Source organism: Saimiri boliviensis, chromosome 16 (genome assembly GCF_048565385.1).
Source record: "Saimiri boliviensis isolate mSaiBol1 chromosome 16, mSaiBol1.pri, whole genome shotgun sequence".
Taxonomy (NCBI): domain Eukaryota; kingdom Metazoa; phylum Chordata; class Mammalia; order Primates; family Cebidae; genus Saimiri; species Saimiri boliviensis.
The window spans coordinates 73,601,567-73,613,910 of NC_133464.1; the positions used below are offsets into that span (position 1 = coordinate 73,601,567).

Genomic DNA, 12,344 nt, shown 5'->3' on the forward strand with positions numbered 1-12,344 from the left:
TATTATGTTTCTTTGAAAAATGAATCTTCTACCAAGTACTAGTCACATACATTAAAACTGAACTTTACCTAATAAAAATTATAAACATATTGCTTATATATCTGAAATATTATTTTATACTTTGTTTCAGTGTTTTTTGATTAAAACTTGTCTTTAATTGGAAGCATGATAGAATAGTAAATTCTAGGAGAAATAAATAATGGTGTTATAGTCTAAAGATCTTTTGATATAAAACTCAGACATTTATACATTAACCATAAAATTTACAAATAAAAATAATGAAATAAGGGCATGAAGAAATATTTTTGTGGTAATAGAAATGTTCTACATGTGTGGTGGAGTTTCTATGATGGTATACATTTGTCAGAATTCACAGAACGGCACAATCATACAGAAAAATCATAGAATACTATTGTATGAAAATTACACATTAACAACTTAACTTTAAAAAATAAATTTCACAGAAACATGAAGCTATACATTTTATTTCACTAGGTTCCCACCTTTTTTTTTTTTTAAATCAGAAACACTACATCTTACAAACTATGCTGTTCATACTTCTAATTTGATTGGGATATTTAGATAATAAAATGGATAAGGATATGTAAATATAAAAGTATTAACTACTCTTTAGTATTACTTTTTATTTGGTATTTTTGACAAATCATTATATGAAAAAGTGTGCTTTAAGAAATAGTACATATTGGTGTACTAACACGTATATTATCACAATAGTGGAAATAACATATAAGTGGAAATGAAATATTACATAGGTATTATATTCTGAGATAGTTATAACTATACTTACATGTAAAGATATAAAAAAATTTCTATTTATAAACTAATTTCCTTCTTTTTCTATAAGCATTTATTTTACTGTATACAATATATATGATAAAAGGTAATCATTTTCTATTGTATGTAATTATCCTTTTAAGTTATTACTCCAGTTACTGATCATTAAAAAAATAAATCTTGGTTTAGAAGAATTACTTTGCTCATTAGAATATAAGCTCCAAAACTATAAATTAAAAATAGGAAAGGTTATTTTAGACATGTAATCACTGGAAGTTGATTACCTATGTACCATATTCTAGTCTCAAGGTCATGTTGAATATTTTCAGTGGCTTAATCACATACAGTATGAAACAGTAATGAGAGCAATGCAGTCCTGGATGACCTACTACAGATGTAGAGATTAACAGACGCTAATCCAATCTGATTCCCTTGTTTTCCCTAAGTGCAATAAAACTATAGCATATTAAGAAGTACTAAAAATGTAGCCATATACACAAATATATGTAAATTCACACTATATGCAAATTACACACCAACAAACCTAACTTAAAAAAATAAATCTCACCAAAAAATGAAGCTGTATGAAATGAAATGTATGTAAATTCATACATACATTTGTGTATATGTTATGGGTTAGGAAAACTAATTTTCATACATTCATATAAAAAAGAATCATGTGAGCCCATTTATCCTGTCTGAATATTTCTATATTAACAAAAGAAAAATATAAGCTGAAATCTAATAAAAAGAATTTTAGTTTTATTAATTAGAAAGAGAATAGTAACTTTCTGAGGGGTCTGTGAGAAACTAGACTATTGGAATCCATATTTCCTACATAATACTCAATAAATGAATGACTCACTTCATTGTCCTTAAATGTTTAGAAAAGGTTAGAGATCACAATTGATGCCAAGCAATAAAAAATTCTTCAGGTTGATAATCTCCAATTTTTTTTCAGTTTACAGATATAACTGAAAACATCCTGTACCTCTGTGTACACATGCAAATGAATTGAGGAAACAGAGACAACTATGAAAATAACCCAGACTTTAAATTTCTTTTTCCACCAAAAGAAAGGATTTTGGCTAGATTTATCCAGTATTACTACAGATCAAGCAGTGGTGGTCAATTCTTATAAGTGTACTCCTAACTTCCATTTTAAATCTCAAAGCTACTTTTCTTTTCAAAAACCTATTAATACCAATATCAAGTTTATTAAGTAACATTGTAGAGAAAACAGTACTTGTCACTACAAATGTGACTAAAGGATTTTGAATTAGAGTGATGAAGAAAACTGAGGCAAAGGTCATCAGTCAAGTGAAAAATAAGCAATTTTTAAAAATTAACAATTCTCAAAATACTCTAGTTGAAGAAATAAAATAGGTTCTAAACTGGGCAAACAGTGACCTCAATCCTCTGCCTGACTTTGAAATAAACCTGATATTAAGGCATGAAATAATTACTTAAAGAAATCACTGAAACCTTGAAAGCTTTCAAACTGTTTTTTTGTCTCAAGTGTTCTTAGACCAGCAGTCACAACAGGAAGAAAGGTATAGATGCCATCAAATTAGATTACCAGAAAAACTCTCTCTATTTTACTTTATTTAATGTGACATATAAAGAAAACCCTGCACAAATATCTGTCTTTAATTTCTCTAGTGTAAAAAAAGAAATATATTGTGTCTGGCAGAATGAAACACTTGAAATAGCCTGGGTGCATTTAAAAAAAGAGAAGGGGGAAAGAAATCAGATGACTACAATGAGCCTTCAAAGCCACTCCAGCAGTCGGGATAAATAATGTAATAAACTCAACTTCATATTCTGTTTATCTCCCTTGTGTAATAAGCACATATTAAAAAAATAAAACTTTAAATTCATGAATCCTTGTGAATAGACTAGCAGCCAGCAGATAATGAAAAACACCAAACAATATCTGCGTGAGCACTTAACATGTGTGTGCATATCCTTTAACAGATACCTTTTTCAGGATGAAAGGTTATAATTGCTGAGATTTATGAACATGCAACTCAAATTTAAATTAAGTTTTTTTCTAAAACAAAGAAATATTGCATTCTTGTATTTCTCAACATAATAGAGATTTTCTTTAAACTTAATAAGGACACTATTTATGAATTCCTTTGTATATCCCATATAAGTAAGTAGGTCTACCAAAGTGGGGATAAGTTATTTAGGAAATAGTACTTGAGGAAAAGTTGTTTTGCCATTGTTATTTTGAATGCTTCGAAGTGTTAAGGATCACAATATTTAATTATTTTATATTCACTAATACTACTAACATTTATGATAATAGTGTGCTGTGTCCTTATTGTTTTCTTTTTCTTTTTCTAACTGGTACATTTTGAATCAAGCCTGCCTCATAAACTTAGTAAATGAAATGTAAAAGTCAGACATTAAAATTCCAAATACCATTCAATGTAAGCATTTCAAATATCATTAAATCATGAGATTCTTGGGATGTTTTTTCCTTCAATTAGGCGAGTTTTCCTCAATTATCATTCTATTATTAGCGCACGTCAAAGATGACTGCATGCATATCACTGAAAACAATTAAGTATTTACATCCTAAAGCATGAGACACACACTATTTTATTCTAGTAGTACTAAGATTGTATTTACAATAAAAAAATTTTAAGACTGGTATAAATGGAGTTTTAAAAAAGTTTTGACATTAATAAATACATATTAAACCATCTCTATGTATTGCATAATCATTTGACCTAACTAGTTTAATAGATCAAATATTTTTTTAAAAACTACTGAAAAATAGTTCAATATGTTATACCCATAAAATAAATCTATCTCCCAAGCCTAGATTAAAATCGCTGAAAAACAAAAAGGTACTGTTATTTGTAATTCCTCTCCATAGGTCATTTCCATAAAAAAACTTCGGGGATGTCAAACACACTCTTCAGAATAGTTTAATTTTCCCTTCAGCAATGAGGGGCGTCCAAGATCACTGAAAGGATTCAGCTACAGAGGCAATTCATTTCACGTGTTCAGTGTAATAGAAAATCACTGTGTTGCAGCAACAAGCAGTACTTGCACTAGAGTATTATTCATCTAGGGCGCCCAGTTCACCCACAGTGATAACCGCGGACCGGTGAATCCTATGTTATGTAAATCACCTTCAGCTCAGTGTGTGACGGGTGCTTAAAGAAACAGCTTAGAAAACAGTCCTGGCGTCCTTGAAACTAAATGACTTCACTTTCCTGGAACACTCTAGATCTAACGAGGTTGCTAGTACACCTTTTCTCATAATCAATTTTTGTTTCTCAAAGTGCAAATTGTTAGTGAAAAGGCCCTGGTTCCACCAATTAGTTTGCACAAAGTGCTTCGGTGTTTAGCTTTGCTTTAACCCAATTAAGCTGCACAGTGAGCCCCGAAGATGTGCCACCTGCGCGCCTGGCTCCAGCCAGGCCCGGCCGGCGTCCCTCGCAGGCCAGCGTCCTTCCGTTAGACCCACTGGGGCGGCAGCGCCAAGATCCCCCGAACGGCCCCACGGCTTCCCCGTCCCCGGCTGTCTCACGTCCTTGACAACCAAGGGTGTTCTGCAGGTGGTCCAAAAAGGCAAGGGGCGAGGTCTCAGGGCAAGCATCTCTGGTCTGAACCCAAGGAAGAAGGGGCTGGGTGCAGGGGACCCCGAGGGGGCTTGGCTGCGACCACACCTGAGCCAGACGTGGGCGGTCAAGGCAGAGGGGCGCGTGGGCAAAGCGTGGCCTGGAGCAGACGTGGAGAGTAAGCCGGGACACCAAGCAAGGTTTTCAAATAACGCTCAGGCAGAAATAAAACGTAGCGATCTGGAGCCCAGACAGAAAAGCAAGAGGGCACGGGAATGCGGAGCAGCGAGAGGGAGGCGGCCGGCGGAAGGCACAGGGCCACCCGCGCCGGGTGAGGGCAGAGGCAGCGTTTCCCCAGAGACCGCCGCACATCCTCGCCGTCGTGGCAGCAGGTTCTTGGACTCTGATGCGTCTCCCTTCCAACTGCCAAAAGGTAGCAGTGCATTCACCCGCGACGACGGCAAAGTGGGGAAGGGCTTTTTTGGGTGTTCCCAGACCGCTCTCCTAAGGGGATGGAAGGTCCTTGGGAAATAGAGTAGATGGGTGCACCACAATGTAATATACTATTTTTAGCTAAATTAGAATCTATCACTGTTGGATAAGGAGAAAGTAAATAATAGGTGGCTTTGTGATGCTGTACCTGTGCAAAACAAAACACACAAACAAAAATCAAAAACTTAAGTAAAAAGTGGGAGCCCTGAACAAGATCTTGTTAAAAGAGGCTCTGAAAGAAAGTGCCTACAAACCTGTTACCAGGAGCTATAGGATTTGACTGGAAATATTCTTAATTTGAAAGAGGAGGCATCTAAGTCAAAGGTAGGCAATTTAAAAAACCCAACTAGGTTTAAAAATCACAACATAACCCCTAAGTAGTATTTCTTTAGTTTCCTGTACTTTTAGGACACAACTGAACCACCAGGAAAATTAAAAGTTCTAAATAAACCCATTTCCTCCTCCTGTTTCCAGGTTCCAAAATTTAGAAACGAAATGATTTCCTTCATTTTTGTTTTCAAATGATGTTTAAATTAAAAAAAAAAAAAACCTAGATGACTGCAAGTTAATTTTCTTTGAAAATATTAACCATTTTTCCTTAATTAACATAAAATAGTATAAAATTAGAAGTTTACTGCCAAGTTATCACTTAAGGACACTTAACACAGGAGATAAAACCTTGATTACACATCTGTAAACAAGCCAGAAACCCTAAACCTTCCATTTTTTTCAGGATAGTTATCTGTAAGGGGGCTTGATTTCTATGATCTCACATGAACTTTATGTACTATGGTCATGTGAAATAACATTAAAATGGGGTCACTATGAAATAACATTAAAATACTCTGTCCATCCGAGAGACAATTTATTTTTCAAATATTTCTATAAGTGCATATAACAGCTTTGTGTCCTGCTTGTAATGCTCGGAAAGTCTACCAAAGTGCAAAGAAGCCTGCAGCTGGTGTGGCAGAGGGAGGTACCAAATATCTTTTAAACATCCTAACTTAAACGGGATTCGACAACATCTAACACATTAGCAATAATTTTCAGATTCCTTTCAACAAATGCAAAGGAGGAAAAAACGTAAGTTAAAAAAAGAGCACGCTACCTCCATAACGTTTCAAAAACTCATTTTAACATATAGGAACATCCAGAATGAGAAAATTATACAGGTATTCCTCCATTTAAAGCCAACTTCCATATGCCAGTAGTCTGCATGAAAGAAACTTTCACCCTGCATTTAAGAAGACCCCAAGGATTAACGGGTGTTAATTATCTTACTCTAAATGCAAGTTAGTGACTTTGTTTTAGAAAACTCCGTCTAGATCACTAGTTGATGGATGATCGTTAATACACCTGTATTTGCATTTCAGCAGTAAAAGACAAGCAGGGTTTTCAGCACAGAAGAGAGACGCTTTGCCAACTCTCTTCAAAAACGTCAATATGTTTCAAGTAACACCAAAGCTGAGAGATTCCTCTTGATTTCCAAACTGTCTAGGTGGCCTGGGTGGTTTTCTGCCGGCAGCAGCCTCCTACCTTTAGTTTGTGTGCCTATATCCATGAGGGGGGATTAATTAGCCGGGTTGGAACTGAAGGAGGCTGTCGTGACGAGCCCAATGGCGATTGGCCGCCCGCCTGCCTGGCCCTGCCTTTATAATTTCCACACGAGTGCATCTGGGCTCTTAGACAAACCAACAGCGGCTTCTTCTGACACATACACACGCACACTCACCCCGAACACACACTCAGCACACTTTTCCTCCATTTGATTAACAGTGCTGCACACACAATGATTACGGGAAAGCGTAAATAAACACGGAAAAGGGTGCTTATTCTGACTACTGGAGGAGCTTTGCTGGGTCTCAGCGCAACTTTTGTTTTTTATTCCTGAGAAGGTGATCTCTCCATGCGCTTCTCTCCCACAAGGATTCTTTAAAAGAGGAAGAGAGACAAGGAGGTGGGGGGGAGAACAATCTTTCACTTTAAGACCGGCTGGGCTCAAAGATTAAAGGAAGGGAAAAGCAGCGGGAGCAGCAGCAGGGAAATCAACGCGGCAGCACTTCTGAAAGGCATTTTTGATCCATTTCTGAGCGCTGCGGCCCATTTCTCCACCGAAGTTGGCTCCAGCTCTAGCAGCCGCATTGGATCCCACAGCTTACTGCGAGACTCCGGTGTACAATCCGGATCTCTGCCCCAACATGATCGCGGCCCAGGCCAAGCTGGTCTACCATCTGAATAAATACTACAACGAAAAATGCCAAGCCAGGAAAGCTGCCATTGCCAAAACTATCCGGGAAGTCTGCAAAGTAGTTTCCGACGTACTGAAGGAAGTGGAAGTGCAGGAGCCGCGTTTCATCAGCTCTCTCAACGAGATGGACAATCGCTATGAGGGCCTCGAGGTCATCTCCCCCACCGAATTTGAAGTGGTGCTTTATCTCAACCAAATGGGGGTGTTCAACTTCGTGGACGATGGCTCGCTGCCCGGCTGCGCGGTGCTGAAGTTGAGCGACGGGCGCAAGAGGAGCATGTCCCTCTGGGTGGAATTCATTACCGCCTCCGGCTACCTCTCGGCGCGCAAAATCCGGTCCAGGTTTCAGACGCTGGTGGCTCAAGCAGTAGACAAATGTAGCTACAGGGATGTGGTAAAGATGGTGGCAGACACCAGCGAAGTGAAACTGAGAATCCGAGATAGGTACGTGGTGCAGATCACGCCGGCCTTTAAATGCACCGGGATCTGGCCGAGGAGTGCTGCCCACTGGCCACTTCCCCACATACCCTGGCCGGGACCCAACCGGGTGGCGGAGGTCAAGGCGGAAGGTTTCAATCTCTTGTCCAAGGAGTGCCACTCCCTGGCCGGCAAGCAGAGCTCGGCGGAGAGCGACGCCTGGGTGCTGCAGTTCGCGGAGGCAGAGAACAGACTGCAGATGGGGGGCTGCAGAAAGAAGTGCCTCTCCATCCTCAAAACCTTAAGGGATCGTCACCTTGAACTGCCGGGCCAGCCCTTGAACAATTACCACATGAAGACTCTGGTTTCCTACGAGTGTGAAAAGCATCCCCGGGAGTCGGACTGGGACGAGTCCTGCTTGGGTGATCGGCTGAACGGGATTTTGCTGCAACTAATCTCCTGCCTGCAGTGCCGGCGGTGTCCCCACTACTTTCTACCAAACTTAGATCTGTTTCAAGGCAAACCTCACTCAGCTCTGGAAAACGCTGCCAAACAAACGTGGCGACTGGCAAGAGAGATCCTGACCAACCCGAAAAGTTTGGAAAAACTTTAGAGGATGGTTTAATCAAGAGCCGAAATGATTACTCTTCTCAAAGTCCTCATTAAGTGTAAAATTTCCTGTTCAATTTCTAATACTCCACTCCACACTGCAAACAATCTCTTCCTTTAAAAAGGAATAATAATACAATATTTAGACATCATCTCACCCACCCTCCAAGGGGAGAAAAAGTAGGGGAAGCGGATGGAGAAAAACCCAATGCCACGAGTACTAGAAGACTTCTTTCCACACGATTTCCTATCTCCCTTGAAAAGTTCACCATAACACTCGGTAAACAGCCCAGCTGTAATGCAAGATCACTGCGAACACTCTGCCTAACTATCAAAGGATTATAGCAATCCTGGTGATTTAGGTGCATCTGTCTGTGAGTAAACACGATTTGGATATGCCATCTGAAGGAAAGTGTAATGTATATTTTGATTTGTAACAAATATTGTGATCTCACATTGTCTTTGAAAGTGTGGATGTTGGTGTTTTGTGATTTGGTGAACAGAACTTAAATTGCCATTCTGGATACTTCCAGACATTTTCCACTAACAAAGATATCATTTAAAGGTAGATTTCCTCCTGGTAATTTTATCTGTCTTTGAAAGTGTCTGAACTTTAAAAAGTTTACATTTTGTTTCAAATATTGCTTGTTCTAACATTCCATAAATATACTTGAAATGTTATTTAAATATATTCAAAGAAATCTGAATTCAGCTTATATAATAACGCTTGAATATCTGAATTATATATTTGAAAAATGCACTTGAAATACACTGGATAATTTTGTGATTTAGATTTTAATTTGTTGCTGGTTTTTATTTAATTAGATGCTAATAAATGAAGCAAAATAAAAGTTGTTGTGTCTCACTTTAAATTGTTATTCTATCAAAAGATGTAATCCTGTATTTTGAAAGTTAAACTCACTTGAATATCTTAAACATTTTGAGAAATATGTTAATGAAATCCTTAAAAATAAAACACCCAGAGAAAAGCTCTTTTTGTATAGGTACATAAGATAACAATTTACTCTCAGTCTCTAACTTACTTGTAAGACAATTCCCCTCTGCAACAGACACAATTTAAATCTACCTTTGAAAGCTTGCTCTTCTGGTCAGTACTTCCGTAGCATTTTTGATAATATAAGAAAAAAAAATCTATCATGACAATAGAGATGACTGAGTTAAAAAGCTGACTAAGAGGAAATGAACTTAACAAAGTCATAATGAAACTTTGAAATTTGTGTATGAAAACTAGCAAAATGATCTTTTCTGACCAATATATTTTATGTCAAACCTTATTTTATGCAATAAGGAATCCATTAGCAGAAGAAATTCATTAGAAATTTTTGACATCATAGGATAAGCAAAAAAAGCATAAACACAAGTTTAAATTATTTTAAAATACAGTGCATTCAAGCTCATTTTAAAAACTATATTTGGAGCTGGAAGTAAAAGAAATCCCATGACAATCCTTTGGAGTAGTTTTAGTAGTCAACAAGTGCTGAAAAGGCTGATCACTTATGGGCCTTAAGTTAGTTAATTCAGGTGATGGTAAATTTTTGGATTTCAGCTCTAGTCTGCAAATATTATTTTATAACATTTTATTTCAATATATAAATTAAAAATAATAAACTTCTGAATCTGTGGAAGCATTTGTCTTCGACTGTTTTGGAATAACTGCCTCTGCAAATAAAGGAAGATCTTTGCAAAATGATGCTAGAATTTCTAGCATGACATTTCATGCTCTTGAATTCTTAACCCCAGAAAAGAAGTGTGCAAATTTCACAGTAACATGAAAGTTAAAACATTAGAACAGATCTCAGAAGAAAGTGCTGAGAAAGAGCTACTCTAATACTCAGGTGTTTAAAATCTACACAATAACATTTAATAAATATTTATGCATTTCAAATGGTCCAAATATGTATTTTCTGGCATTATGCCAAAGAAAAATACAACCTTTACACATTTGAGTGCTAGTATATATTTTAAATCAAAGCTCAGAGAATCAGTTGCTTTCCTCTTAAATCCACATATAAAACCCATTCTTATTTCAGGAGATGGACAAAATGGGTATACTACTAGAGAATAATTTATATCTAAATGGCTTCCCCACCCCCCAGTTTCTTTATGACTTTTCAATAAATAATCATAGCACAATCTAAAGTTTTGAAAAATAAAAGTGATCTTAATAAGACATTTCTTAAGACGTTTTGTATTCAGCCTCAGAGCCTGAGATTCTGGGCCCCAGGGACTTGGGAGCAATTGACTTAACGACCAAATCTGCCCAAGTACACACAAAGGCACTCATAGAAAGACTCTTAAAATGTACATGCTCTGGCAATACAGGATTTAAATTCATTAATATATTCTTCAATTCCATAACGAGAACATGCTATTTAATTCATTTTATTTTCTTTGAGAAAGAAGAGAATGTGCTCCCCTCCACTGTCAGGTAAAACTAAACAAAATCGAAAACCACTTCCTGCCACAAAGCCGCCAGTACTGTACATGGAATCGGTTTAACTCACTTTCGTGTCGATCTTCTTGAAGGCAGAATCATCCTCATCTACCTCGAAGTAGATTTCTGTCGTGGTGATGGAGAGAGTCCCCTTGGCCACCACCACGGGAGCGATGAGCTGGGCAGGGGTGCTGAGAACCACTGGGCCTGCAAGGCAAGGGCAAGGGGAGTCAGGCTGAGCCCCTGTGGCCCTTCCCGCTCCCTCCCAGAAGGGTACCAGAGGTTTTTGTTGGCAAGGATGCACTAGAAAAAACGGTGCCTGTATTACGCGGCAAATTCTTTTCATATAAGATAAGTACTACCTAGTTTTATACATTACCTTATAACGACACTAGAGAGGAAAAAATGCTATGAAAACCCAGCGGGTCAGGATACCGAATAGCACTCAAACTCCACCTAGAAATTCTACATGGTCGCCGAAGGGTTGCCATTAACTGACTTAAAACTGCAGAACGGACTGTCTAACGCCCCGATTCTGCATTGAGCATCACTGTCTTTCCCAGAGACCCCAGGGCAGTCAGCACTGCCCCCAAGACCGGCCATCGCGCGAAGCCGTTCCACTCTGCAGCGGTGCTCCCTAAGGAGAGGTGAGAGGACGGGATGGGGGCAAGAATCTAAATAGATAAATTCCACTGTTCTGAGAGGTCTGCCTCTTGCAGGAAGATGTCCTAAGGCACGCTACACACACACACATACGCGTGCACACGGACATTACATAAAGTTCTTAGGTAGAAAAGAACGAAATTCTTAGTCATTCTCTCACAGAGAATAGGTCGAAAGTGATGAAAATGTAAGACGCTTGAACAAAACAATTCTCAAAAAACCGTGCGAAAGTGCCACTTCTCAACTTTCGAAACTACAGAAACAGCTTCACTATAAGTGCCTGCTAAGGTGCTTGCCTCGAATTCCCTCAATCTGTTAAGGTTGAAAACCACGAATTACGCGTATAGAATATTAATCCAAAAGGGATATTACCTAAATGTTCTCTGTAAAGTCCCCCCAAAGGGAGGCATTCTTTGCGATCCTGGATTTGAAACACGATATAACGTTATACATAACGTGGGGATCGGATATAACTATTCATTTGTCTGCAGCAGGGGCGCATCATAATCCCTTCCACTTCTCCCCTCAAATGCATACAGTCAAATGAGTCACAATAACAGTTGGAGAAAGGCAATAAAAAGTTAGGTTCCCCGCGGCCGCTAGGCCTCGGCCCTCCGCGCGGCGACACCTCGCGCCGCCACCGCCCTCGGCCCCCGCCAGGCCGGGCTGGCCTAGGGAGACGCGGCCAAGTTGGCGTTCCCTGGCGCAGCACACACCCAATCTGCGCCCGTCCTGCACAAAGCCGGGCCGTTCCCGAGGCTGGGGGAACACTGAGGGCTGGGGCTGGGCTGGGCTGGCTTCTATCGCGATTATTAGGGGGTGGCTAAGAAGCAAACTGTCAGCGTCAGCTCTCGGCCCCGATCCGGACCATCCTGGGTCAGACCCAAGCAAAGGCCTTTCATTTCACTGCTCTCGATCCCTCGATGAGCCCCCGGGACTCGCGGACTCTGGGCCTCTGCCTCTGCCCAGCCGAGTCGCGGTCCACCTCGGTTGCACAAGGTTTTTCTTTGGAAAGGGAGAGGCGGTCGATCTGAAGCACCACTTTAAAGGCTCATCAATCTTAATCTAGGTTGCTCAAGTAATT

General features: G+C 39.2%; 2 protein-coding genes across 18 annotated transcripts in view; one reads left to right on the top strand and one right to left on the bottom strand.

Annotated features, from left to right (window-relative positions):
* Positions 1 to 12,344, bottom strand: part of NBEA (neurobeachin) — a 702,569-nt gene that overhangs the window by 189,679 nt on the left and 500,546 nt on the right. For all 17 annotated transcript variants that reach the window (XM_074387836.1, XM_074387843.1, XM_074387839.1 and 14 more), the window contains one exon: positions 10,668 to 10,804. In XM_074387836.1, coding sequence (XP_074243937.1) covers positions 10,668 to 10,804 — 137 coding nt within the window. The remainder of the gene's footprint in view (positions 1 to 10,667; positions 10,805 to 12,344) is intronic.
* MAB21L1 (mab-21 like 1) lies at positions 6,479 to 9,788 on the top strand. The gene has a single exon (XM_003934435.4). The coding sequence runs from the start codon at positions 7,067 to 7,069 to the stop codon at positions 8,144 to 8,146; it is 1,080 nt and encodes a 359-aa protein (XP_003934484.1). The 5' UTR covers positions 6,479 to 7,066; the 3' UTR covers positions 8,147 to 9,788.